This window comes from Saccostrea cucullata, unplaced genomic scaffold (assembly GCF_032062105.1).
Source record: "Saccostrea cucullata isolate Sc308-1 unplaced genomic scaffold, CSIRO_AGI_Scuc_v1 ctg1840, whole genome shotgun sequence".
Lineage (NCBI taxonomy): Eukaryota > Metazoa > Mollusca > Bivalvia > Ostreida > Ostreidae > Saccostrea > Saccostrea cuccullata.
In genome coordinates this window covers 204187-230813 of record NW_026927735.1, presented here as the reverse complement: position 1 = coordinate 230813, position 26627 = coordinate 204187, and the positions used below count along the sequence as shown (strand labels likewise).

The following is a 26627-nucleotide window of genomic DNA, read 5'->3' as shown; positions in this document are numbered from 1 at the left end:
TCGTCGTAAAACACATTTCTAACAATCACGTTTTTGTACAAAGAAATCACGTGCGGGGCGGGACAAATAGAGACAGAAGAGCGGCTTGTAGCACGTGAATTATCGGAATCAAGAGCATGTAAATATAAGGAATAACTGTCAGATTTTTTTGATTTCATGAAGATGATCATTCGATTGGCTTGCGTGATAATTTTATGCATGCGTTTATGCAAACAAAAAGAACTGTTTAATCAATTCCATCTCTTTAATGTTCAATAATTAATCATACAGAAAGACTTTAATGTATGAAAATGATCAAAGAATCACATTATTTATTGTTACATTTAAATTAATTACATTTTTTTACCTTAATTGTTCATGACTTGAATATATACAATGTCTAAGTAAATTTAATCATTTGTATTACAACAATAAAAACAGTTTTGTTATTATATTTGTATAAAACTTAACAAGTGTTTTTAAATCTTTTCTATAAGAAATACGTGTTATGGTCCTCGTGGCAAAATGGTGAAAGCGTCTGCTGAATTTAATTCCTGTTTATCCCTGCAGGATTTGGTGACCGTTCCTTTGGATGAGACTAAATAAAGCGAGACCCCGTGTCCCAGAAGATTTTGGCATAAAAAAAGATCCCTAACTGCATGGACAGCCTTATCGGCTAGAGTTAGTGTCTCAATATTAAAAAAACAAAATAGGGAGAGATGTAAAATAACAATCCCACATCTAGATAAATTCTACAGGGTTGTATTAAATAAGAAGAATAACACAAGTTTCTTTTCGGTTTTTTAAGCCACATATCGTACACACTTGCCAATAAGTTGTATTTTTAAAGCTTATTTTAAATGGGCATGGACAGATCTTTTAAAACCAGTTTTAATGTTTACAATTCTTAAATCATTTCAAAACTGCTATTTACAAAAACACAAATATTTTTGTAGCTTTGTTATATCTTTCTGAATGCTTTTTCGAAATTCTGGTAGTCGGCCAGCGTAAATAAATACGTTTACAGCCGAGTTCATATACAGAAGAATTCGACAAGTAGCTCTGAAATAGAAAAAAAAATAAGCATTTTTAAAACGTTGAATAATATGTTTACTAGTACTTATCATTTTTAACATGTAATATAAGATTTGTTTAGTTTAAAAGTGATTCGATTCTTCATACAATATATATTGCAGGGCTTATATAGATCTTGAAAAAAAGTCGTGTTTGTGTTACTAATATATATTTATATATTTTATGTAAATAGGTCATATCAGGGATTATCAAAACTACATCCTTCTTGTCTTCTTGTCTTAGAATAATTGAAAAACAATCATAGAAAACCACGGTTGATCTCAGGATTTTATGAAGTAAATAACTAATTTTTACGTTGCGGGTTCGAATAAACTGCCTAAAGTACGGACCTGTATAAACCGAGGTCCAGAACAGCAGTAAATACTGGTACAATGTCCAAAAAGAATCTCTCACTACTCAAAGACCCGATCAATGCCGAGTCGACAGCTAATTTTGCCGTCCTTTACCGGCAATCTGAGATCAATATGAAGGAAAAATTCTTGGAGGCATGTTTAACAGATAATAAAAGAACAACAGTAACTTGTGTGATTGTTCTTTTCTCTATCGTGATGTTTCATGATGTATTGTTTTGGTTTTGTCTGATTTAACAGAGAATTTAATTAGTGGTTAAAAATAAATAACATTTTTATCTAACCAAGTATAAACCTGATAATTTTTTGACAGAAAAATAGGTTCTTCAAACAAGGGAAATACCTACCTAATAAATGGAGATTGAAAGCAATTTTCTACACAAGTTATTTTATAGAAAAAAAGATATATTATCATCGGCGTCCATACAATTATGTAGAAGCCCAACAAAACAGACACCATTACTGTAGATTTCAGTTCTTGTCGGCGAATGAAATTAAATGCATGACTTTTATTTCTCAGCACTCGTTCTTGAAGAGCTATTGCTTTTGCCTTAAATAAAAGTACAATTAAAAACTTTCAATGTATATGGCATAGATGTACTGACAATACATTTCTTTAAAAAAAATTACCGAAGTCTATTTTGTCATTATTTCTAAGTCTTAGTTAACAACAACAAGGACAGATGATGCAAACAAAGTTTTGTCAGCAAAATTAAAAGTGATAATTTGAATGCTTATATATATATGCTTATATATACGATTACCACGTAATTATCAATGTTTAATTCAAAGTTTCACAATAAAGAAAGATGAAGACAAAATTTATAATACAGACAATGTTTTTGAAAGCAGTGCATTCTCAACATATGCATTTGTGTCAATATTCATAATGGTACAGGAAGTTTTATTCAAAGCTAGTCTTACCTGATGTCTTGCAATTCTGACGATTCTAGCATATAGAGATAGCATGATTAGGAGAGGTAGAAAATACTGGATTATGAGGAGTATAATTAAATGTGTTATAGAGAAGATCAGCTCATAGCGGCAAACACCGATGTATTTCTCTGAAGAGAAAAAAAACATGTTCACGAAGCATATAATACATGTACTTTCATTATAATTATATTTATTTATAAGCATAGAATCTCTTCCATAATGTATATATAAAGATAATTAGGTATGTCTTACATTTTTATTTTCTAATGATACGTTTTAACTGACTAAGAATTATATTCAATGGATTAACCTTTTTACAGAAAACGGTACATGTATGGTACTTACCTGGGTTGTAGAGAGTATACATAAAAATGCACGTACAATGGGATAGGACCCAGATACTATAAATGGTGTACTTTGTGGATTTGGTTGTGAAGTAGAGATGATACCGTAACGGGTACAAAATGGCGACATACCGAGTAACCGTGATGGCTACTAAATGATAAGAACAGCTAGTACTCAAGGCAAGCACCTCACTCACCAAGAAACGACAAACGCCCCACTGACCTAAAAAGAATGTAGATTCGCTTAAAAATATTTTTAAAACCTTTTTCTTTTGTTTTCTTTGCTCTATTCAATGCCTTATTTTTTTATTTATTAATCATGGTACACTAATCCACTAATCCACTAATAATTGACATTGTCTACATTTATGAGTAATTTTAGCACTATTTTAACAAAAACCATTTCAAAAAGGACCATAATGGTGCTACAATATTGTTTGCTTGTCAGCCTTGAAAAAAAGAACATGCATTAATCTTTTGTTTTAATTTGAGCAAATCTGTAGTTGAGGAATAAACAGTGACAAATTTTAGTGGCGAAACTTTGCATGTTTCTGTATTCCATTGTTAATTCTTTGAATTAACAATATGATTAAATGACAATATTTTTATTAAATTAATTTATTTACATATTTCATATGATCGGAGCATCGGATTTTGTGTGTCTCTGATTTCTCTTCATGTTTCATTAGACAAATTATATCATCATCAGAATTCCTTGAAGTAGGAATCAGTTGATATCATGTGACTGAATTGTTTAATCAAATTTAGAAATTATGAAGAGTTATGCTACGGAAACCATACAGTTCCAATTAAAGTTGGCATGGTCACTTGATACTCGAAAAATAGTAATTATTGCAAATAATTTCATTTATGTGACATGTTCTTGTTTTATTATGTTATTATAAAACAGTGTCTGTATTGGACTTAGTTTTATACTAAGTAGCTATTCGGTTCCCTTTTGAACTAATTTTACCCTTTTCCACTTGATCATTATTGATCCGTTTACCAAACGAGAAAGCATGGTTTATTGAACTGCTGAATTTTTCGAATTTATACCATATTTCCCAAAGAAAATCCTACAACTTTTGTTGTGATGCCATTTTGAAGATTTCGGACGATGTGATCTGCTTGTTATTTGCAGAAAAACGTCTGTAAAGTGATTTTTTGTTGCGAAATCGGCCTTGTAAAATTTACATGCGGGCATTAAGCATGCTGAGGAAGTCGCAATTCAGGACGACCAAAATACTTTACATGCGATTCTTACATGGATATTCTATTACTACGAGTCGTCTGGGGAATAATATGGTCAACTGAAGTAAATTTGGTAAACGATCGATAAACAGTGTCAGTGTATCTACAGTGGTGTAAAATATGTAGTAAATAATGTCGGGCTCGAGATCCCGAAAACTCTTACATGAACTATGTCAGCTGTAAAAAACATAGACCCTTCGCTGTAGGTCTCTGCTGTAAACAATAATATACAATTACATTATAGACCTGACAGTGTATAGACTTTTTCCCGGGAGGTTTTTGCAACTGGCCGTCAGTGATTCACCTACATCGTTAATCCTAACACCGTGATCAGGCCTGGAGATTTTATCAATCACACCGGTAACTTCATTCCTTTAGGAACTTTTGCCTATTTACGGTGATTTGCAATTTGCTGAGCTTAGAAAATGTGCATCTATGTAATAACATCATTTTTATTAACTGTCCATCCAAAATATCACAAGACAGTTTGCTTCTTACATTCACCTTGGCCGGGGAATAAGAACCTGTTTGTTACAGTGGAAACCTTTCACTTCTTCAAGGACTTGAATGTCAGAATCATCTACACAAACCAGATATTGATGAGTGAATATAAACAGCTCAGCAGTGACGAGTGTTACCTTTTTACAAGTTATGAGATCTCCATTGATGCTGATGTAGTATTCACTTTACACTCCTGCATTCCCAGTTTAAAACAGGCCAGTATAGTATAGTACTTCTGATGAAGGCATGTGTTATCCATTAAAATTAAGTTAATTAGCTCATAATTAAAGGCTAAAGTTTTTTGGTTCCATATATAATTTTGCAATATTTTTACCAATACAGGTATTATACTTGGTAACAAATTCTGCTTTTCCTTTTAAGAGTTTGAACAATGAATGATCTTACTCAAGTTTACTCAAGTTGTTCATGGAGCCAAAAATATTGTTTGGAGTTAGTTGCCTATATGATGTTGGTAAAATATTGTCATTATATGGGTACACAAATCGTGTATCATTCAAATTTTCAATTGTTGAATCAAGATATAGTGTACGTGGGACCACATACACATTTATCACATAAACTGTGCAGGTCATAGGCACAGCTTGTATATAAGTAGAATGATTTACATGATTTAATGCTGATATAGTATTGTTGCTAAGGGTGCACACCATAGTTTCAGGTGACCTTTTACTGAGTATTAGTGTAGAGTGAGGTCCACATACACAACTTATGTTTACCATGCAAACCCACCACTGATTTACACGTTATGTTGTATTTTATGATTGTGAAGGACCATATTCACATTCATTTCACTGACACATTTGGTTGACTCTTGTAGGAACATGTACGCATATTTTGTGGACATGTGCAGAACAATATGCATATGTATTTTGTTGACATGGACAAGACCATGTGCACATGTATTACCTTTTGACTCATGAAAGATTATATGCACATGCAATTTGTTGATCTGGGCAGAATTATATTCACATGTATTTTGTCAACTCATGCAGAACCATACATAATTATTCCAAATTGACATACATTTTGTTTTGTTGACTTGTACGCAACCATATGCACATGTATTTTTTTGACTTAGTCACTTGTGCAGGACCATATGCATATGTATTTTGTTGACTTAGTCACTTGTGCAGGACAATATATGCACATGCAAGTTGTTGACTCATGCAGGTCCCTATGCACACATTTTTGATGACTTGTGTAGGACCATATACACATGAATTTTGTTGAACTTTGCAGGGAAAAATGTGCAGGATCAGATGCACTTGTGTTTGTTGACTTGTGTAGGACCATATGCACATGTATTTTATTGGATTGTGCAGGACCATATGCAGAGTAATGCACTTGTGTTTGTTGATTTTCATATACCATATACACATGTATTTTATTGGATTGTGCAGGACCATATGCACAATAATGCACTTGTGTTTGTGATTTGTGCAAGACTTGCATGGTAGTATATTATGACATGCAAATTTTGAAGTGCTATTTTGGTAATATAATGTTATAATGAGAATAATTTATGCTGCATATATATGTAGACATATTCTCATGTTGGAATTTACATAACCTGTTATTCCCTGTTGATTTATTGCAGCTGTGCAATACCCAAAGTAAAATAATTATGTCATTCTCTAAGAATTTATCTTGCATGTTCTGATTGTTCAGTTGTATAGGACATGGCTTAAAATATTGATTTAGATCAGAGCACTTGATTAAAAAAAAAATGAATATCATATACTGGATAGTAGTTTACACTTTTATTTTTCCAGAGTTACCTATCCCACCAAATTAGAAACAGACACTATCCACACTGGGTAACACTTGCAGAAACTATATGGGCCATGTGGAAACAACAGTCAGAAATCAGATATGCATGCACAGACAACACAACAGTGGACAAACAAGTGCCCATTACCAAGGACATTGCCTCAACATAGCAAAGTATTGTGGCAACAGCCACTTTTAGTTTGGGTGATGTATTGGTTCATGTTTCTGGGGACTGCTCTGTCAACAAGTCCATTGAGTAAGATAATATCAGGATAAAATGGTTTTTCACTTAATTCAATACTTTCTGTAAAAAAAATATATATATATATGTATATCCTAATTTTGAAATAATGATTTTTATACACTTCATGTGTTTTATCAGTACATGAAGTAAACTTTAGTCAATTCTTCTGAAACAGGGGTTAGAGGTATGCAGCAGGGCCCAAAATTTTAAATTCCAATCACTTTAACTCAATAGACCGATGCAAAAAAAAAACAAATAAAAATAAAAAAAAAAACTTTAATCTAAAAACTAACCTCATTCAGGATAAAGAGATTCATTTGAATATTTCAAAGCTTTGATCAAGATCTAGTAAACTGAAAGTCATATCAGTGGGACATTTACAAGTTTCATGTCAGATAGTACTAAACTACCTAAAATAAAACTTTCTAGAAATCAAAGAAGACTTAGGGTGATCATAGGATCATTAATATATATATTTTTAGATGGAAAAAGAAAGAAAATGGTAAAATCACAGGTCCTTTAAAAGAAACACATTTTGTGAAATCATATTTTCTATAATAGTTGTTCTACAAAATATAAAACAAAGGGTGAACACAGTTCATGGATCATCTCTATAATCAATCTCTGCAGAGCTCAGTAGCCGTCGAGCGGGACCATACGTTTGACAAATGCAAATTACTGTAGCATAATGGTATCCTAATGAGGATTTACTGTCATACAGGAAAAAATACATGCTTATTAACCCTGCAATTTCTATTGATGATGCTTTTAAGCTTATGCATTCGATTGTTGTATGCAATGTTGTTTCACTATACATGGGGCCATACATGTTAAGAAAGTTGCATCACTTGGTATATGGAATATCTCAATTAAAACAGGACCATATGTGTTAAGTTGTTGCATCATGTTGTATATAAAAATATTTCTCTAAACACGGGACCATACGTGTTTAGAAAGTAGATGTTTTGTACATGAAATGTTTGACTAAACACAGGACCATATACATGTTTAGTATGTTACATCATGTAATAGATATTGGCTAAACACAGGACCATATGTATTTGAATAGTTAGATCATCTTGTACATGGAATGTTTCACTAAACGCGGGACCATACGTGTTTAGTGGGTCACATGTTGTAAATGGTAGATTTTCTAAACACGGGATCATACGTGTTTAGTGGGTCACATGTTGTAAATGGAAGACTTTCTAAACACGGGACCATACGTGTTTAATGGGTCACATGTTGTAAATGGAAGATTTTCTAAACACGGGACCATACGTGTTTAGTGATTCACATGTTGTAAATGGAAGATTTTCTAAACACGGGACCATACGTGTTTAGTGGGTCACATGTTGTAAATGGAAGACTTTCTAAACACGGGACCATACGTGTTTAATGGGTCACATGTTGTAAATGGAAGATTTTCTAAACACGGGACCATACGTGTTTAGTGATTCACATGTTGTAAATGGAAGATTTTCTAAATACGGGATCATACGTGTTTAGTGGGTCACATGTTGTAAATGGAAGACTTTCTAAACACGGGACCATACGTGTTTAATGGGTCACATGTTGTAAATGGAAGACTTTCTAAACACGTGACCATAAGTGTTTAATGGGTCACTTGTTGTAAATGGAAGATTTTCCAAACATGGGACCATACGTGTTTAGTGATTCACATGTTGTAAATGGAAGATTTTCTAAATACGGGACCATACGTGTTTAGTGGGTCACATGTTGTAAATGGAAGACTTTCTAAACACGGGACCATACGTGTTTAATGGGTCAAATGTTGTAAATGGAAGATTTTATAAACACGGGACCATACGTGTTAAGGAATTTATACCACTTTGTTTATGCTATATGTCACTGAGCACGGGGCCATACGTGTTGAGGCAGTTTCATTACTTTAAATATACACAGTATTTATCAATTTATTTGAAATGTCTCTTGCTGACATCAGTTACCAATAGTATATCAGAGCGTTATACCATATGTATGACATTATCTGTATTGTGTGATTCCGCCAAGCCAAGCCAGAAGTTGTCTGTTGGTTCCTTATACCTATCCTCACAAATTTAAATCCTCAGTTTGGTTATCTGTTTTTCCTCTCGAGTGGTCAGAAGTTGTCTGCAGTTAAGAGGAACATTTTTATCAGTTTGACATCTCGGTTGACTGGTCAGAAGTTGTCTGCAGTCATGTGACACATTTTATGCAGCATGGTGTATGTTTGACACCTTTGTTGACTGCTTCGGAAGTTAACTGTCTGCAGTCACGAGGCATATTTTTATGTCTATGCAACATGGTGTATGTTTAGCAACTTTGTTGACTGAACAAAAGTTGCCTGCAGTTAAGAGGCACTTTAAGGCTGCATGGTGTTTGTTTGATACCTTTGTTGACTGGTTAGAAGTTGTCTGCAGTCAAGAGGCACATTTTGATGCAGAATGGTGTAAGTTTAACAACTTTGTTGATTGCAGCATGGTGTATGTTTGATACCTTTGTTGACTGTTCAGATGGTGTCTGCAGTCAAGAGGCATATTTGATGCAGAATGGTGTAAGTTTAACAACTTTGTTGATTGCAGCATGGTGTATGTTTGATACCTTTGTTGACTGTTCAGATGTTGTCTGCAGTCAAGAGGCACATTTTGATGCAGAATGATGTAAGTTTAACAACTTTGTTGACTGGTCAGAAGTTGTCTGCAGTTGACAAGGTCATTGTCCATGATTATAAATTCCCATTTTGCTGTCTGGTTAATATTTACTACAGACAGGTGTTTTGTACACTTTTTAAAATTATTTGATGTTTTGCCCTTTGTAATGTTTTCACCCAGTCTTATTGGATGTTTCTTTTTCTTGTTCACAATAACTATTGTATTGTCTTTTGAACTGAGTATATGTCAATTTATAAAAAAAAAAAAGAAGATGTTTAAATGCTTTTGTATTAATCATCCTGTTGAGGAATTTTGCGTCTCCTGCCAAGACGCCTTTGGGTGGGTGGATCCAATCTCTGATTGGATTGTGGCTGTTTGTTATTTTGTTTTCCCACCTTTTTTGATGACAGGCAGCAGTTTAGAGCATTTTGTATATGTCTTCCAAACTTATGATGTTTATAAGGGGGTCAACTTAAAATGCATGTATATTGTACCTTGTGAAATATTACAGGGTTGGAATTATTATTCTAGTCTGGTTGACCCCCCTTTTGCCTATGTACATCATGTTACAATGTCATTATGGTGCTGGGGGTCAGATTGTGTAATATTTTGACTAAGATGTGTAATACTCTATATTTGAGTCCTCCTTTTTCTGACCCCCAATTTGTTAAATGTGTTTTGCTTTTCCGTCATTTACTTTAATAAATGACATATTTCACTTCAGCATGATGTTATTTATTTTTGCCTGTTTATCAAAAAACAAGCTCAGTCGTTTGGCAGGAGAACTAAGGAACATAAAATAGTAATTATTGCAAATAATTTCATTTATGTGACATGTTCTTGTTTTATTATGTTATTATAAAACAGTGTCTGTATTGGACTTAGTTTTATACTAAGTAGCTATTCGGTTCCCTTTTTGAACTAATTTTACCCTTTTCCACTTGATCATTATTGATCCGTTTACCAAACGAGAAAGCATGGTTTATTGAACTGCTGAATTTTTCGAACCCACCATCCACCCCTTCTGCCACCAATGCTTGTAATTTCTTTCAGGTTGATATTTTGTTGTTATGTTTTACCAATCCTTTTTGATAGTGTTTGAATGGGTTTAAAAGAGATTTATAGTACTTATTTCTACCCCAGGTTCTTACTGAACAAGTAAATTTTTTGTACATTGTAATAAATGGCAAATCCATGTATTAGGTTACTGAGAATGAGTCCGACATTTATTTTGTGTACCTCGCAATTTTGCTTATGTCTGCAGGTTTCCATATGATTTTTCAGCATAAAGCAGTGTGGCGTTTTATATATGTTTTTTCCTCGGCGGTGAGAGAAACATAGTTGTGTTCAATTTAATGCCTGCGCGATTGTATTGTTATTGGCTGTTTGTTATTTTGTTTTCCCACCTTTTTTGATGACAGGCAGCAGTTTAGAGCATTTTGTATATGTCTTCCAAACTTATGATGTTTATAAGGGGGTCAACTTAAAATGCATGTATATTGTACCTTGTGAAATATTACAGGGTTGGAATTATTATTCTAGTCTGGTTGACCCCCCTTTTGCCTATGTACATCATGTTACAATGTCATTATGGTGCTGGGGGTCAGATTGTGTAATATTTTGACTAAGATGTGTAATACTCTATATTTGAGTCCTCCTTTTTCTGACCCCCAATTTGTTAAATGTGTTTTGCTTTTCCGTCATTTACTTTAATAAATGACATATTTCACTTCAGCATGATGTTATTTATTTTTGCCTGTTTATCAAAAAACAAGCTCAGTCGTTTGGCAGGAGAACTAAGGAACATAAAGAAAATTATTATCCGATTCAATCAAAATTCATCAAAACAAGTTTAACATATTTCTATTCCAAAAAATTGTTGTAAAACAGACAGACAGAAAAACCTGCATATCAACACGAAAAAACATGCCCTTTCCTAGTTTCTAAAACAGAAAAAATAATGTAAAATTAATGTAATTACCTAAAGCACGACTGACTTCCGGCACGAGTTCTAGATGAGCAACATTGTATAAAGGATATATGACTCCAATAAGTAAATCTGTAACAGCCAAGCTCACAATGTAATGATTACATGGCGTGCGGAGGTTGGGAGTCCTCATTACAGCTCTGATAACTAGGGTATTCCCGGTTATGTTAATACACATTATTATACAAATCATCCCATAATAATAGATGTAAAAGGATATCCCAGGATCTTCAGCAGTGTGTGGTTCTGTTAGATTCGTGTCTTTTAAAAACGTGGTGGTATTCGGGAAGACATGATTGTTTGCGGCAGATGAAGGCATTTTACATTTTTATTCATTTACTTCCTGATTCATCTACTCTTCGCTATTTTAAATTTTTTAGTTGTTGAAGTCCCCAAGTACTAAAACTCGATATTAATGTTGGTTGTGTACATTATTGTTGTTTAAAAATGAACAAGGAAGCATCATGCAGATTCTTTTTAAAACATTTGAAGTGTGAAAATATATGAGTGCAAAAAAAAAGCAGTTGTGAAGCAGTTGTGAACCTAAAAAAAGATCAAGATTATATATACAAAATACCTCTTTCTTTCCTTATTTTTTTATTTTTCGTAGAATCACATGGAGGAATTTTAATATGGACAAGTATTTGGAAAGGAAAATGTCTTCAATTTATTTTAAACTCAACCTCAAAGGCTGACAAATCCAACCCATGTTTTAAAAGTTAAAACCACAAAAAAAACAATAATTTTATATATGAGACATTTGAAAACCTGAAAAGATGCATTAACATAACTTCATTTCTATTTTTTGTCAAAATATAGTACAAACTTTATTTAATATGACTTTTAGAGTTTATCAACATTTTGTGCACATTGTTTTTGCTATAATAGGATCCATCCCCATTCCACATTTGTTCTCCATATTGTCACCGGCTTAAAATAATACATGTAGTATTTGTTGCTGACGACATTACACTTACATACATGTATGCCATTGTTGTTTAAATTGTCCCCCTAAAGTTTGTAGCGCCATGTGTGTTCACATTTTTTCTCTCGTAGGTTTTTGTATAGAATACTTCTCATATGTTTTACAAAGCAGTAGATTCGTGAATATTTAATGATCCCTCCCACTTTTTTCACGACACAAAACTGCTTTGATAAGATGTGTCAACTTATGTTTGATGCTTTTTCTAAATTCCTTTAAACGGAGTGCATAAATGAATATATTTATAGCTGAGTTTAGATACAACAAAATTCGGCAGCTTGCCCTGCAATAGGAAAAAAAAATCACGTATAAATAATCGTTTTACTTTAATTTTTTAAAAATAAATTTCACAGTTTTTTAAAATACCATCAGAGACAACTGCTTTTGTAGTGGTAGGTGGTGGATGGGTAATAGTAATAGTACATGTAGTACCGTATAAAAGGACTGAAGTAGCAATCCTGAACACACTGTATTCGGTAAAAGGAGTATGTCATAAAAGGCACCCATGCAACTGTGTAGGACACTAATAGAATGGAGACCATAAATGTTGACTTCAATTCATGATTGTTGATGTGGAAACAACATGCCCTGTCTTTATGCCATGGAAGTCGTTTCAGAATTGCTATAGCCTTTGCCTTAAAGAAATTAATCATTATTAGAACATTTGATTAAAATAATTCTCAACCAGAGCTACCACGAAGAGAAGTAATCGAAAATTTTCACCAACAATTTTTGTGTTACATATTTTATGTCCGACAAAGATAATGGGGAAAATTATATTTTGAAAAATTATAAAGATTTTATAAATTAAATACAAATGTATAGATATAAAAGTTCAATATTTCATTTCGATATTTTTTTTAAAGTACTATTTATACCAATAAAAAAAACATGTAACAAAACAAAACGTAAAGGGCAACTTTCAGACTATTAGCATTATGCCCTAATTTGATATAAACGTTGGCCATCATAAAAAAAAGTTTTTCAAATTTTTCGTAGCTAAAATGCAAGTAAAATTTCAACAAACCTGTGTTCTAGCAATATTAGCAATTCTAGCGTACATAGGAATCATAAATAGAAGTGGCAGAATCAGTTGAAAAATGAAGTAGACACACATGTGAGCCAGGGAGAAGATGAGCTCGAACCGACATGAGGATTCCTGTCTCAGAATGTATTCCTCTGCGAAGTATAAAATTAATTTTCTAACGGATATCCACTTAGGCATATCAATGTATTTGACTATTATAATCTTTTGACAAAATATTAGTAAAAAACGAAGATGCCATTCAATTTTTTGCTGAAAATTTTATGATAATTGCATTAATTGGTTTAAATTTAGATTAAGTACTGACCTGGATTATAGAGTGTAAACATTATTACACAGACACCTTGCGACATGACCCAGATAAATATTATGACGTATTTAGTTGACCTTGTCGTGACGTAGACGTGATAACGTAATTGGCTCACAATGGCGATGTATCGATTGATGGTGATGGCTACTAAATGATATGATGAGCAGATGTCCAATGCAATGACCTCACACAACAAAAACCGACATACATTCCACTGGCCTGGAAAAATCTTCCTATTAAAATATCAGAATGCTTAACGCTCTTGAATATTTGCGAGGTATATTACATATTATAAGTAGTTATACAAAAACTTGTCTTAACAAACTGCAGCGATACCGATTTTGAATTAAAATTCTTTCATCCTAATGTATAAAGGCCACCAAGATTGGAGAATATGCCCAATGCTGGTAAAGCATTATTGAATTATATACTCATAACATCAACTTCATTATTGTAAGACAATTGCCGTCAGCTCCTTTTACGCAAAAATTTAGTATGGTAATAACGGTCTGACAGCATATGACTTAATTGTATTCGCTAGCAAATAATTTAATCCATGGTATCAGCTATGAAATTGCAAAATGAGACTTCAGAAAAATGTCAATAGCTGTCTCTTTTTAGATTATACTGTATACAGGGTTATTTTCGCCTCGTGTTATATTCGCCCTTTTACACTTGAAAACCATTTTGTCCCATTTTAAATACGCCCACTTATGGTTATGTTTAAGAAATGATACTGTAATCTTTGAATTCGCCCCGTTTTAAATTCGCCCAAAAGAGGGTAGGGCGAAAGGGGCGAAAATAAAACGGGGGCGAAAATTTCCCTGAATACAGTATCCCTACGTACAACTTATTTGTGTTCGAAACAAAACATAAAGACATACGTTATGAATCCAATGTTTATGATTCGTTTTCCATATACATGTAATTCAATACAAAAATTTGGACTATTTTTTATCCGACTTAACTCAATATGAGTTAAGTCCCGTTATGGAGACAAATAGAGATAAAAAGTTCAGGGGAGATAACTCTCACTCAAATGCACTGACTTCATTTAGCCACATCCATTACGCATGTGCATTTGCTCTTCCTTTCCATCTTCCGTCATCCATTGAAGCTCAGCATCGAGTTTAGTCTCAACAATATTCATCTTCATCTGGTGTTCCTTTGACCGTCCAACGTCGGAAATATGAACATAATCAGGGCAAATAGATCCTGGACTAAGCGCCCATCCATATTACCCGATGTGAGAATATTTCATAGCATATCTATAGTATCAACATCCCCAGCGACGATATTAACCACTTGTGCAGCAACTATCGCAGTAAATGAACTCTTGTTTGCGAACGTGACCTCAGTGTATTAATATATTGGTGAAATCGAAACCAACTTTTCGTTGTAATTAAAACTAACGTTTACAAATGGTAAATGCATACACTGGACATTACCAATATCCACCATGCAGTGATCACGTGCCTGTTGGATCCGCCACGACATAGATCGGTGTCACATATCATCGGGTTCGGACTGCAAAGTATTCCATCCATCATGGCTTCCGTGTAAACATGTGTCGGTAAAATTGTTTTAATTTTTAAGTGCAGCGAGGAACTTGTCTGTGAACGAACCTTAAGAAAGACATTTTCTGCGCATTCAACCATAGTGGCATTTATCACTTTGTTAATTTAACTGTTAATATTTACTTGCCATTTAATTGAATTATTTTGTACATCAATCAGCTTAATCTCTGTTGAGATTCTGCTGGGCTAAATATTTGGACTGACGCCCGCAGAATCTCTGGACAGCCATTAATATTTCATGTTTCATTGCTTACCTTTTAGGCATGTAAATCCCAACATAAATATATTCACTGAAATTTCAGTTTTAAATATGGCTCCTCTAACGAAATTGTTTACCTCCTCAAATAAAGAGTTCTTATAGTCTGTTTTTACCCCTTGGTGAATCTTAACTAATGTCTTCTGTGGCCATTGAACATCAATTAGGGTAAAAACAGACTATAAGAACTCTTTTATTTGAGGAGGTAAACAATTTCCTCACATGAGCCATATTTATTTTAACTGAAATTTCAGTGAATATATTTATGTTGGGATTTACATGCCTAAAAGGTAAGCAATGTAGAAATAAAAGTGTTAGAGAGTCAAATAAACAACCAAATGACTTAAATAAAGCGAGCAGCTGTGTGGCTTAGGTGAATTATTCTTGCTATAGTCGGCCGAAGTTGGGACTTGATTTCCAGACATGAAATTTTAATGGCTGTCCAGAGATTCTGCGGGCGTCAGTCCAAATATCTAGCCCAGCAGAATCTCAACAGAGATTACAATCAGCTGATCTCTTGACAGTCTTGTTGTAACACTTGTGCTTGTCTTGATATATGCTATTTATTCAATATTTATTTATTTATTTCAGCATTGACATCACCTCAATCATCACCACCATTGTTTGTGCCTCCATGTTTTACAGTGGTTGAGAAATATTTTTGAAGAAAGGGTCACAGATCAGGGAGTGTGAGAATTGAGGGTAAGCTATGACTGATTGAGAAGGAAACCATCTGTAGATCAGGTTCATATACCATAGATTTGGTAAGATTTGTGTTTAGTGAAGTTTGTGTATATTGTGATGTCTATTTGTGTTGTAAATGGAATTTCATTTGGAAACTATGATGGAAATGTTTATAGTGAAAAGTAAATTATTTTATGATGATGAGTTTGCATAATATAATGCATGAAATGTTATTTTACGATCCTTAAAAGTTACGAAGAAAAATGGAATGATTTCCTTGAGCAAAACATTCAGTGTCCAACATTTATAAGTGCATGCTCCTTTGGTGTTCAATGATGATGTCTTACTTTAGGAAAAATTTTCTTCTAAACTCCATTGGATTGTCAGTCAGTAGGTAACAAAAAATAAATAAATAACTAAACAGACAAAATAATAAATAAATAAAATAAAATAAATAATAAAATATAATAAATAAATAGTTTTGGAAACTACTTAAACATTTCAACAAACTTGTCAGGAAATAGGAATTCCAATTAATGCAGATTAAGATTGAAAGCCCAACCACTTATTTCAAATAAAATAAATAAATAAATTCCAAGGATCCCTTAGAGTCTTAGAAACAACCTAAACATTTCAACAAAATTGTCAGGAAATACAAATTCCAATTAAATCAGCTTTAAATTGTAGGCCACACAACGTATTTAACATGAAATAGATAATCGAATAAATAAATTTCAAGGATTCCTTAGTGTGTTAGAAACTACCTAAACACTAACAAACTTGTCAGGAAATAGAAATTTCAATTAATTCAGGTTAAAATTGAAGGCCCAACCACTAATTTAACATTTCTTGTTCTAGTTAAAAATTCCACAAGCCAAGTTGAAGTTCAACTTTAATTTATTCACTCAAACCGTATAAATGGTACATGAGGTTAAACAATATATGTACAATATATACAAATTTAAAAATAATATACAAGCTACATGTGATATGGCGGAAATACATTGGTATGAAGTAACAAAAACAATTATGCCAAAACATATTCATCCCAGAGCACATTTTTAAAGAGTTAAAATTTGTTTGGCTGATTATTGTCAATTTCAGGAAGCCCGCCTTTCAAATGCAGTGTTGTTCAAAGCTGTGGCATTTGTCATTCAATTTTCGTTAAACAGTAAAGTTTTATCAGGAAGTGTGGCATGTAGCTAAAGATTTCACAATGCAGCTTTAGCCCATAATTTAAAAATTATGCTAATAATATAATAATAAATAAATAGACAATTTAATTTTAAAAAAATAATAAATAAAAAAATAAATAAATAAATAAGTTGATTAATTAATAGATTAAATAGATAATCAAAATAATAATAATAATAATAAATGAAAATAAATAAATAAATAAATAAATAGTTAAATAAATAAAAAATAAATAAATACGAGGGCCGTTCAAAAATTACGCGGACTTGCTGCACAGAAAAAATATTTGACGACATAATCGGGCAAAATGTCGCACATAATATAAAGGAATCTTTACTTATATGATCTTCAAAATATCATATCAAAATTTTGTAGATTGTTATCAATTTTGGATGATTTTTCAGGACATATCATTAAGTCACGGAGCAGCAAAATCTTCAACGTCACAGACATTATCAAAAAATATGTGATTGAGCTTTCATTTTCTCAACATTTTCCCAAGAGTACCTGTACAGTTTGAGTTATCTTATCTACTCAACATCCACACACCATTTCTTGTCAAGCTTTAAATCTATTAAACAAGTAAAGAATATCCTTTTTTTGTTTTAAAACCAAAAACTGCAGGTATTTATGAGATACAGTGTGATATTGGTGACTCTCAATCACGTTCTTTTCAGTCCGGATAAAGTTATCATCGATAATCTTCTTTCTGTCCTCCCGTATAGCGTGCTCCGTACCTCTCCATCAGCGATATCAACATACCGATAATTTTAGTAGAATTTTTTTAAAATACAGAAATTTTGACCAAAATTTATTGGAATCTTTGAAATACATATTTCTGTGAAATTTCATAACTCTATGACGTCTGTAAGAGTGAATAATAGCACAATCCGCGTAATATTTGAACAGCCCTCGTATAAATAGATAAATAGATAGACAAATAAATATAATTAAGTAAATTAATTAATTGATTTAATAAAAAAAAAGCAAAAGCATAATAATACATGTATATATATCTTCCACATTTTGTCAAACCAAGAAACATCTTCATTATTTAAAATACTTCACAGCTACTTGTCAATTAGACCCAACATTCCACATTCAGTTTTTTATTTAATTTGGCGTGAAGCCTTCTCGTTATTCCATTACTTAAATGCCACAGAAATTAATTTCATTTCTTGGCTTTGACACTAAAACATTTAAGGGTAATACTCTTAAAATTGGGGTTGCTACACACTTGAATTTTTCAGGCTTGTCTGAAGATTATATAAAGATTAAAGGGAGATGGAAGTCCATGCATTTCAGACTTACATTCAATTTTAGTCAGTCAGACACTTGACAACACCTTTTTACTGTTATTAAATTTATCCTAAGATTGCAGGCACTTCTGTCATGGTGTGGATTAATGGATCATCTTAAATTGTATTATGCAAAAAAAACCACACATTCATCAATTTATATAATGCGAATTGGACTTAGAACAATACAACATCCATATCAGATGGTTTGGTCAACAAGGAATGACCTGGAAAAAGGTCCAACCATTCAAATATTCAAAATCTGGTTCATTACTACAAGGGGTGGGGGTATATTCACCACCCCAATATTCAACAGGGCTCATCAAATTTGTATCCAGAGGGTGTTCACCTTTCCCGTATAGCACATTCTACCATTATCCTCTATGCCATTCAGTGTGACATAATCAAAATAATTTGTCAAAATTTGCAGTGCTACCTACCATTTCCATTTCGTTATTGATCATTACATATATTATTGATCTTTGCAACTATTGATCTATTGAACCATTGAACAGTTATTGATCATTACATATATTATTGATCTTTGCAGCTATTGTTCTATTGAACTATTGAACAGTTATTGACCATTCTATTATTGATCTTTGCAACTATTGAGCTATTGAAAAGTTATCGATCATTACATATATTATTGATCTTCATATAAAATTTCCCTAGTTCTACGGTATACTGCATATATATTAAACAGTAATTAATTTTTCATAATTGTAATAAATAGCAGTTTTTTCATGGCATGGGCAAAATTTGCCGCAAGTTGCGGATGTCTTCACATGCCGCGCTTTATTAGCTCCCATATGAAGACATATGGCCGAATTTTGCTAGAAGCTCGCTGCTGATCCTGTTATCTTCCAGGGCCAGTGGCCAATAATTGAGCTTCCGTCATTGTGCCATTGCTATTGATTCTAGGTCATATACTATTGATAAAGTCGACATAGACCATTGTCTTTGTAATACATTGCTACCTGTTCATTGCAATTCATTTATCATTGTATATCATTGAATATCATTGCATATTATTGCATAACATTGCATATCAATGCATATCATTGAATATCATAGTACCCATTGTGTAAATACATGTATACACTTTGCGTACATCATTGATTGAATATCATTGTTTATCATTGAATATCATTGTACCCATTGTGTATTAATTATTCAATATACACTTTGTGTACATCATTGAATTAATACTTTATGTACACCATTGTAGAGATACCTTGTGTACATCATTGTATTTATTTTATTGATGATGTATCATTCTTAATCTATTTTGTTGACATAACCTTTTGTCAAGATCCTCTAAACTTTTCCTACTATACTTATTAAATATTATTCAGTTTATCCATTGAAATATAAATCTATAATTCCTCTGAAATTCAAAAATACGCAGTTGTATATTTCAAAACAATAACAATCAAGAGGTAAATACATGTAAATAAAAAATTCTTCTGTCATTCTGCTTTATTTGAAAACAGCGCATTAGATCTTGATAGATAAAAAATCTTATCATTGATACATCGACATACTTCCACTTTTGATTACTGGCAACATAGCGACAGCTGTGTCAAGCTTGTTAATATGTTTTAATGAGTCATGTTGACATTCATTTTCTTATAATTGACAAAGTATTTGCTAAAACTTTCTTTTTTATTGAAAAAACAACTATACTCTCGCACTATTTATTCGGGATACGTACATTGCATTCTTTTAGCAAAGTAGATAGTGTCTATGCAGTAGACATAAATATTAGAAAAAATTTAATTCCTATCTAAAATTGAGTATAACTTTATTTATTTGTTTTAAATTTTAAAAATAAATACTGAATTATATCCAATAGAAAAAAATATAGAAAAGAAACCTGTTTGTTTATTTTTAGTTTGCTTAATTTTTCATTCATATTAAAATGATCACTTGCTGGTTGAGGGCTGAGAATTTAGACCTGTGAGAAGTGAGGGACCGGTTTCGTGACAGTAACTTCTGCTACACCTGACCTTGTTTTGCATGGTGCTGCAGGACAATTGGAAACCCGTCCTGTAGGGGGGTCTTTCGTTAATTATGAATTGGCATTTGGGCTTTTGTACTTTTGTGCGATACATGCAATTGTGATTTTAAAATAGAGGACTTTTATGTTAGTAGATAGGTACCATAGAGAAGGAAACTACCAATTATTATATTTTGAAAATAGAATTTGGTAAATCCTCTTGTTGATTGAATGCTGCGGCAATTTCAAATGAGAAAAAACTAAAAAAAAATTTTTTTTTAAAAACAAAAGTTAACTTTTCTAATTTCTTATGTCTATTTGGATTTGACGATTAAAAGGGAACTAAATACCTAGAATTACAAGTTGGTAAAATTAAACAGATTAATGAAGAGTGTTCTTAAAGTTAAATACAAATACTTTTTTTAAACATCTTTATTTCATATTTTGTCAATTATTTCAACAATGTAAACGAATAATTGTCTAAGGACAGACAGGCCAATTTTTCAGACTACAACTAAAACTAAAAAAAATCTATATTTCCTGTAAAGGTAAACATTTCTATCATAAAAGATTATTTTATCAAAATGTAAGTTTACAAAGGTTTGACACAACGACACAAGAAAATACTGTGCAATATAAATATGTCAAATCCAAATAGACATATGTTGCATCTTACATAAGAAGCTCGAAGGAGGGAAGAAAGTATTTATATATAATATTTTTATAAGGGTATGAAACTTTTTAAAAATAATTTGTATTAACCTGAAATTGTGAATATGTAGATATATGTCAAATTATTTTATTCAGGCTAGGAAAATTATGTAATCCTCAATTCTATTTTTTATTCTGTCTATGTTGTCTTAGACATATATTATTCAACTTGTAACATCTTAGGACCCCACTGGAAATAAGCATTTTTTATATATTGCTTTTATGGGTTATCCTAGGCAAAGATTGATTAAAAATGTGTTAATTTGTGTTACATGTGATAAGATCTGGTGTTGAGATCAGTATAAACCTGTGATAATGATAACTGTGATAATACCTGGAGTGATATTGTTTTAATGTTGTACGTTTCGGAATTGTACATTCCGTCCGCATCGTTTCGGACTTTATTATTTAGAAAAGTGATATCCGGTTTGAGATGCACAGACTCTTCAACAGCGAAACAATGTTATGTATTTAGCCCGTCAATGTGTGAGTTATTTAATAGTTAAAACATGAAATTTAATAATAATGAGAATTGTATAATTATCAACTGTTATTTATTGTAATAGATATCTATCCATTAACAGGTTGAAACAATAAATGTTACCACATGACGGTGTGAATTTCTGAGTTGACCAAGTGCAACATTTCAACACAAAGGGAACATGCCGCCACCCGAAGAGTCGAAAGATCCTAAGCTACAGGGTAAGAAGCGTCGGCGTTCAACGCAAAAGGGCAAGTTTCACAGAATATACAACGTATTTAGAGAATTAAGTTATATGGAGGACCATGGTGTACTACAAAATATTCTTAGAGGTCTAGAAACGTCCTATAATGATTTAGAAAGAAGTCATGCAGAATATATAGAATATTTAGATCTAGAAAATGAATTACAAGCAAGTGACATGAAAATGTTGATAGAGACATGGACAAAATGTACAATGAATTATGTGAGTGCCGTTTACACGTGACAAGATTAGCAGAAAAGATTAAACAAAATGAATTAGAGACAAAAACAAAAAAGGAAACAGTTGAAGTCAAAAAACTTGATGCACCTTCATTTAGCGGTGCAATACGGGAATACCCAAGTTTCAAAAGAGATTATGAATGTATTATGGTACCATCGTATGGCTTAGACCCATTTGCTCTGAAAAAGTGCTACACGGAGAGGCATTAAAAGTCATTCAAGGAGTGGATAACGATTATGAAGAAATGTGGCACAGACTGCAGTTAAAGTACGGCAGACCAGAGAAACTAACAGATTCAATTTTAAGTGACATCCAAAAGCTCAAGTCATAGCCGATGGGGACCATATCAGCTTTATTAATAGCGTTGAAGTGATTGAACGATGTTATTTAGATTTGAAACCAATGAAAATGGAGAGAGAAATGAATACAGCGACAATAGTGAATGAAAACGAAAAAATTCTACCCCCTGTACAAAAAAGAGAATGGGTCCTACAAAAAAAGAAACAAAAAAAGAAACATGCTGGGAAATAAGAGGTATTTCTCCCATTACTTGAATTTCTATTAGAAGAAAAGAATGCTATGGAATACATGCAATCAGAAATAAGGAATAACTCCAAAGCAAGAATCCAACATGTAGCAGAGAAAAATTCACATTCTCCAATTGATCAACTAAGTGTTCAGATGAAGCACAATCAAGAAGTCCTCCAAAAGGTTGTAGACGGCCTAGCAAGCATCAATGAAATTGTTCGTCAAGGACATCAAACAAATCAAAATCTACCAAGATTCAGTCGACCCTCGCCATCACAAAGGAGTTGTTGGTACCATAACAGTGATACACATTATATTTCTCAGTGTTGGAATTTCAACGGAAAGGACGTTAGTGCTAAAATGGACTTACTCAGAAAAAATTGAGGCTGTTTTATTTGTCTAAAAACAGGACATATCTCGAAATACTGTCCTCAAAAGAAAGGATGTGAACATTGTGGAAAATTACATCACTCGTCACTGCATCAAGAAGGTCAAGAGGGAAATGTTGCTAACATTGTGAGAATTGTTAATAGCAAAGAACCTGGAGAAGATGTCCTACTTATGATCAGTGAAGTTAAGTGTAAGTGTTTTCCTATCAACTTTGTGGGTTCCAGGATCAAATATTTCGTTAATTTCACATCGTGCAGCAAGGAAACTTAATTTACAAGGAAAAGATGTTACCCTCAGTATCACGAAGGTGGGAAATGTTAGGAAACAACTACATAGCAAAGAATATATAATCCCCTTGACTGACAAGGATGGCAATACCTGGCAAATTAAAGGATACGGTATGGAGCAAATAACAACAAATGCAGGCAAAGTAGACGTTAGTGGAATAGCACAATTATTTAATGGAATTACAGACTCTGATATCTACAGACCATGTGGAGAGGTTGATTTACTGATTGGATCAGACTGTAGCATTCTTTTACCCACAAGAGTTGACGGTGTCGGGAATCTTCAGCTGATGAAAAATCAATTTGGTTATTGTGTGAGGGGAAGTCATTCTCATCCTTGAAAAAGCTGTATAGACTCACTGGTATTCTGCAACTTATATTCAAGGTGCACTCATTCAAAAAGATTCTGAAAAATGTGACAGCTGAAGTTATAAGAGAGGCTGAAAAGGCTTGGATTTTACATGCTCAAATGGATCTACCAAACAATGCTATGCAGAGATTTCGACGTCTTGGCCCTGAACGAACAAAGGATGGAATTATTACAGTTGGACAAAGAATGAATAAATGGATAGAAGAAACCGGGAATCAGTCAACATTTGCACTTCTTAAAGAATATGTAGTAAAAGCAATACATGATGAAGATCATGCAGGGATTGACGTTACTCTGGCAAAGATCCGTAGCAGATTTTGGATACCCAAAGTAAAAAACACTATAAGCAGAATTAAATTTAGGTGTGTAATATGTAGAAGAAAATTCAAAACAATGCAAAATCAACAGATGGGTCCAATGCCAGAGACGAGACTTAAACCGACCCCTCCCCTCTACATGTGTGCTGTTGATTTGTTTGGACCTCTTGTAATCAAGGATGCAGTTAAGAAAAGGACCCATGGGAAAGGTTATGGTGTCTTGTTTAATTGCTTAGTTTCAGGAGCAGTATATATTGATATAGCAGAAGGATATGATATGCGCAGTTTCCTTATGGTACTACGACGTTTTGTTTCCATCAGAGAATATCCCAGAAAAATGATTTCTGATGCAGGTACTCAACTAATTGCTGCCGGGAAAGAATTACAAAAAGTTGTACATACTTGGGATTGGGAAGATTTCAAGAATTTTGGGAAAGCTAGAGGCATGGATTGGCAGACAACAAAATCAGCGGACGCACCCTGGGAAAATGGTTGCAGCGAGTCGCTTATTCGTTCAACAAAACTTTCTCTTGAGACTGCCATTGGATCAGCAATTATGACATTTTCAGAGTTACAAACTGTTCTCTTTGAAGTTTCCAATCTACTAAATGAACATCCCATTGGTACTAAAAATTGCGACCCTACTAAAGGTACATATCTTTGTCCGAACGATCTATTGTTAGGTAGGGCAAGCACCAGAGTCCCTGTAGGAGACTGGGATGATTGCAAGGACCCCAGAATAAGTTTGAAATTTGTTCAACGTGTGGTGAATACATTTTGGAGAAGATGGACACGAGATTTTTTTCATACCCTTATCATAAGACAGAAATGGCATCATGAAAGGAGAAACATTCAAAATGGTGACATTGTACTTGTTCAAGATTCAAATAATGTGCGTGGTCAATGGAAACTGGCACAAGATTCGGAGGCAAACCCAGGAAGTGATGGAAAAGTTCGGGATGTAAAACTTAGATACAAAAATCTGAACCAATATCCTTAATATTGTAGTTGTCCAGATACGGTGGTTTGCAGATCAGTTCGACGATTAGTTGTGATTCTTCCAGTTGAAGAACAAGTGTAAATATAACTTAAGTGAACTTTTTTTTCATATCCCCAGACAAAAGGTGGGGGGAGTGTACGTTTCGGAATTGTACATTTCGTCCGTATCGTTTCGGACTTTATTATTTAGAAAAGTGATATCCGTTTTGAGATGCACGGACTCTTCAACAGCGAAACAATGTTATGTATTTAGCCCGTCAATGTGTGAGTTATTTAATATTTAAAACATGAAATTTAATAATAATGAGAATTGTATAATTATCAACAAACTGTTATTTTTTGTAATAGATATCTATCCATTAGCAGGTTGAAACAATAAATGTTACCACATGACGGTGTGAATTTCTGAGTTGACCAAGTGCAACAAATGTGATAGCTACAATTATGTGCTAGAACTTTTAACCGATTCCTAATTGATTTATGTATGTAATTTGTATTATGATTTGTAATGAAGTTGACTTTTTGCCTGAATAAACATAATAATAAAAAGTATAAAGTCCAGGAACTTTGTTATCATTTCACAGCATAAAGTGTCTACGGAATTGACATTTGTAAATGACATTGATTTTAAATTAAGTTTATCATTTCCAATCAATTAAAATAGAATTTTTGTAAGGGAGAGAGAGAGAAAAATTGCCATATTACGGTATAAATACGTATCAGTGCAGATGAATTATCGGCGCATATGATATATTAGGTTAAAAATAACAATGTTTAGATTGCTAGTATATTTCTTTGGATGTTCTGTCATCAGTTTTTTTTTTATAATATCCATGGACGTCTTAAACATACAAGCGAGTCATGCGTAATTTTTCAGCTTCGTGCATTGCTTACAAAATCCAAAAATGGTGACGTCGTTAGAGCCATTTCAACATTTCTTCCTAACTATTGTCATAAAATCACATTTTCAGACCAGTAGAGGTTACAGATAATGTTAATTTTGTATTAAAATAAAAATATTTGGCAAAAGTGTACTGTTGCACAAATGACTGCATGAAATTAAAAAGCTGTGTAAAGTCATGCGCACTCCACTTAGACTCGGCCTCGTTAAACTTCGTTACTTCATAAAATCCAAAAATCACTTAATTGAACCGGTTTGGAAGATTCCTTCTTTACATATGAGATAATAACATTTGAAACTGAAAGTTGCATATATTCGACAAGGTAAACCCCATCATTATATAGTCTATTTATATTCCCTGATATAATCTATGCAAGCGCAAACAGTTCATAACTCTACATATTCACTGGATTTGAGGCTATATTCACCGGAGGGTCAGTGCGCGTGAAGCGGCATTGTGACGTCACAATCCAATCCTCAAACAACGTTGTAAACAATGGTTGCAACGACCTAAACGACCTACGTATCTGAGCAGGAAAAATATACAAATCTATTGCAGGATAATTTTTACTCATTTTTTTTACTCATTCGCTACGTCTTACGAGTAGCGAATTTCGAAAATGAAATTGGTGTCAAAATTCAATCTTCAATGTCTTATTTATTTCGGACTATATAATAA

The 26627-nt window shown here is 33.0% G+C and overlaps 3 protein-coding genes across 3 annotated transcripts; 1 reads left to right on the top strand and 2 right to left on the bottom strand.

Moving 5' to 3' along the window:
• Positions 1-351: 351 nt before the first annotated feature.
• On the bottom strand, positions 352-11472 carry LOC134275407 (melanocortin receptor 5-like). Its single transcript, XM_062757689.1, has 5 exons — positions 11127-11472; positions 2706-2927; positions 2349-2488; positions 1772-1974; positions 352-1041 (listed from the first exon to the last, which is right to left on the bottom strand). Exons 1-5 carry the CDS (start codon positions 11449-11451, stop codon positions 906-908), a joined length of 1026 nt encoding a protein of 341 aa, XP_062613673.1. The 5' UTR covers positions 11452-11472; the 3' UTR covers positions 352-905.
• A 1010-nt stretch (positions 11473-12482) lies between these two features.
• Positions 12483-13707, bottom strand: LOC134275397 (melanocortin receptor 5-like; the record flags this gene model as incomplete). Its single annotated transcript, XM_062757680.1, has 3 exons — positions 12483-12749; positions 13142-13293; positions 13467-13707. Coding segments are annotated over 3 exons (660 nt in total), but the record flags the coding sequence as incomplete, so codon positions are not given.
• Positions 13708-23474: 9767 nt separating this feature from the next.
• On the top strand, positions 23475-25048 carry LOC134275396 (uncharacterized). Its single transcript, XM_062757679.1, has 2 exons — positions 23475-23675; positions 23765-25048. Exons 1-2 carry the CDS (start codon positions 23475-23477, stop codon positions 25046-25048), a joined length of 1485 nt encoding a protein of 494 aa, XP_062613663.1.
• Positions 25049-26627: the final 1579 nt, after the last annotated feature.

Excerpts from the sequence above, each read along its gene's own strand:
- LOC134275396 (XM_062757679.1), top strand. The coding sequence starts at position 23,475 with ATGGAGCAAATAACAACAAATGCAGGCAAAGTAGACGTTAGTGGAATA. Across the intron at positions 23,676-23,764 it reads AAAATCAATTTGGTTATTGT|ATTCTGAAAAATGTGACAGC; the intron begins GTGAGGGGAAGT and ends TCATTCAAAAAG.
- LOC134275407 (XM_062757689.1), bottom strand. The coding sequence starts at position 11,451 with ATGCCTTCATCTGCCGCAAACAATCATGTCTTCCCGAATACCACCACG. Across the intron at positions 2,928-11,126 it reads GGAAGTCAGTCGTGCTTTAG|GTCAGTGGGGCGTTTGTCGT; the intron begins GTAATTACATTA and ends CATTCTTTTTAG. Across the intron at positions 1,042-1,771 it reads TTTCAATCTCCATTTATTAG|AGCTACTTGTCGAATTCTTC; the intron begins GTAGGTATTTCC and ends TTTCTATTTCAG.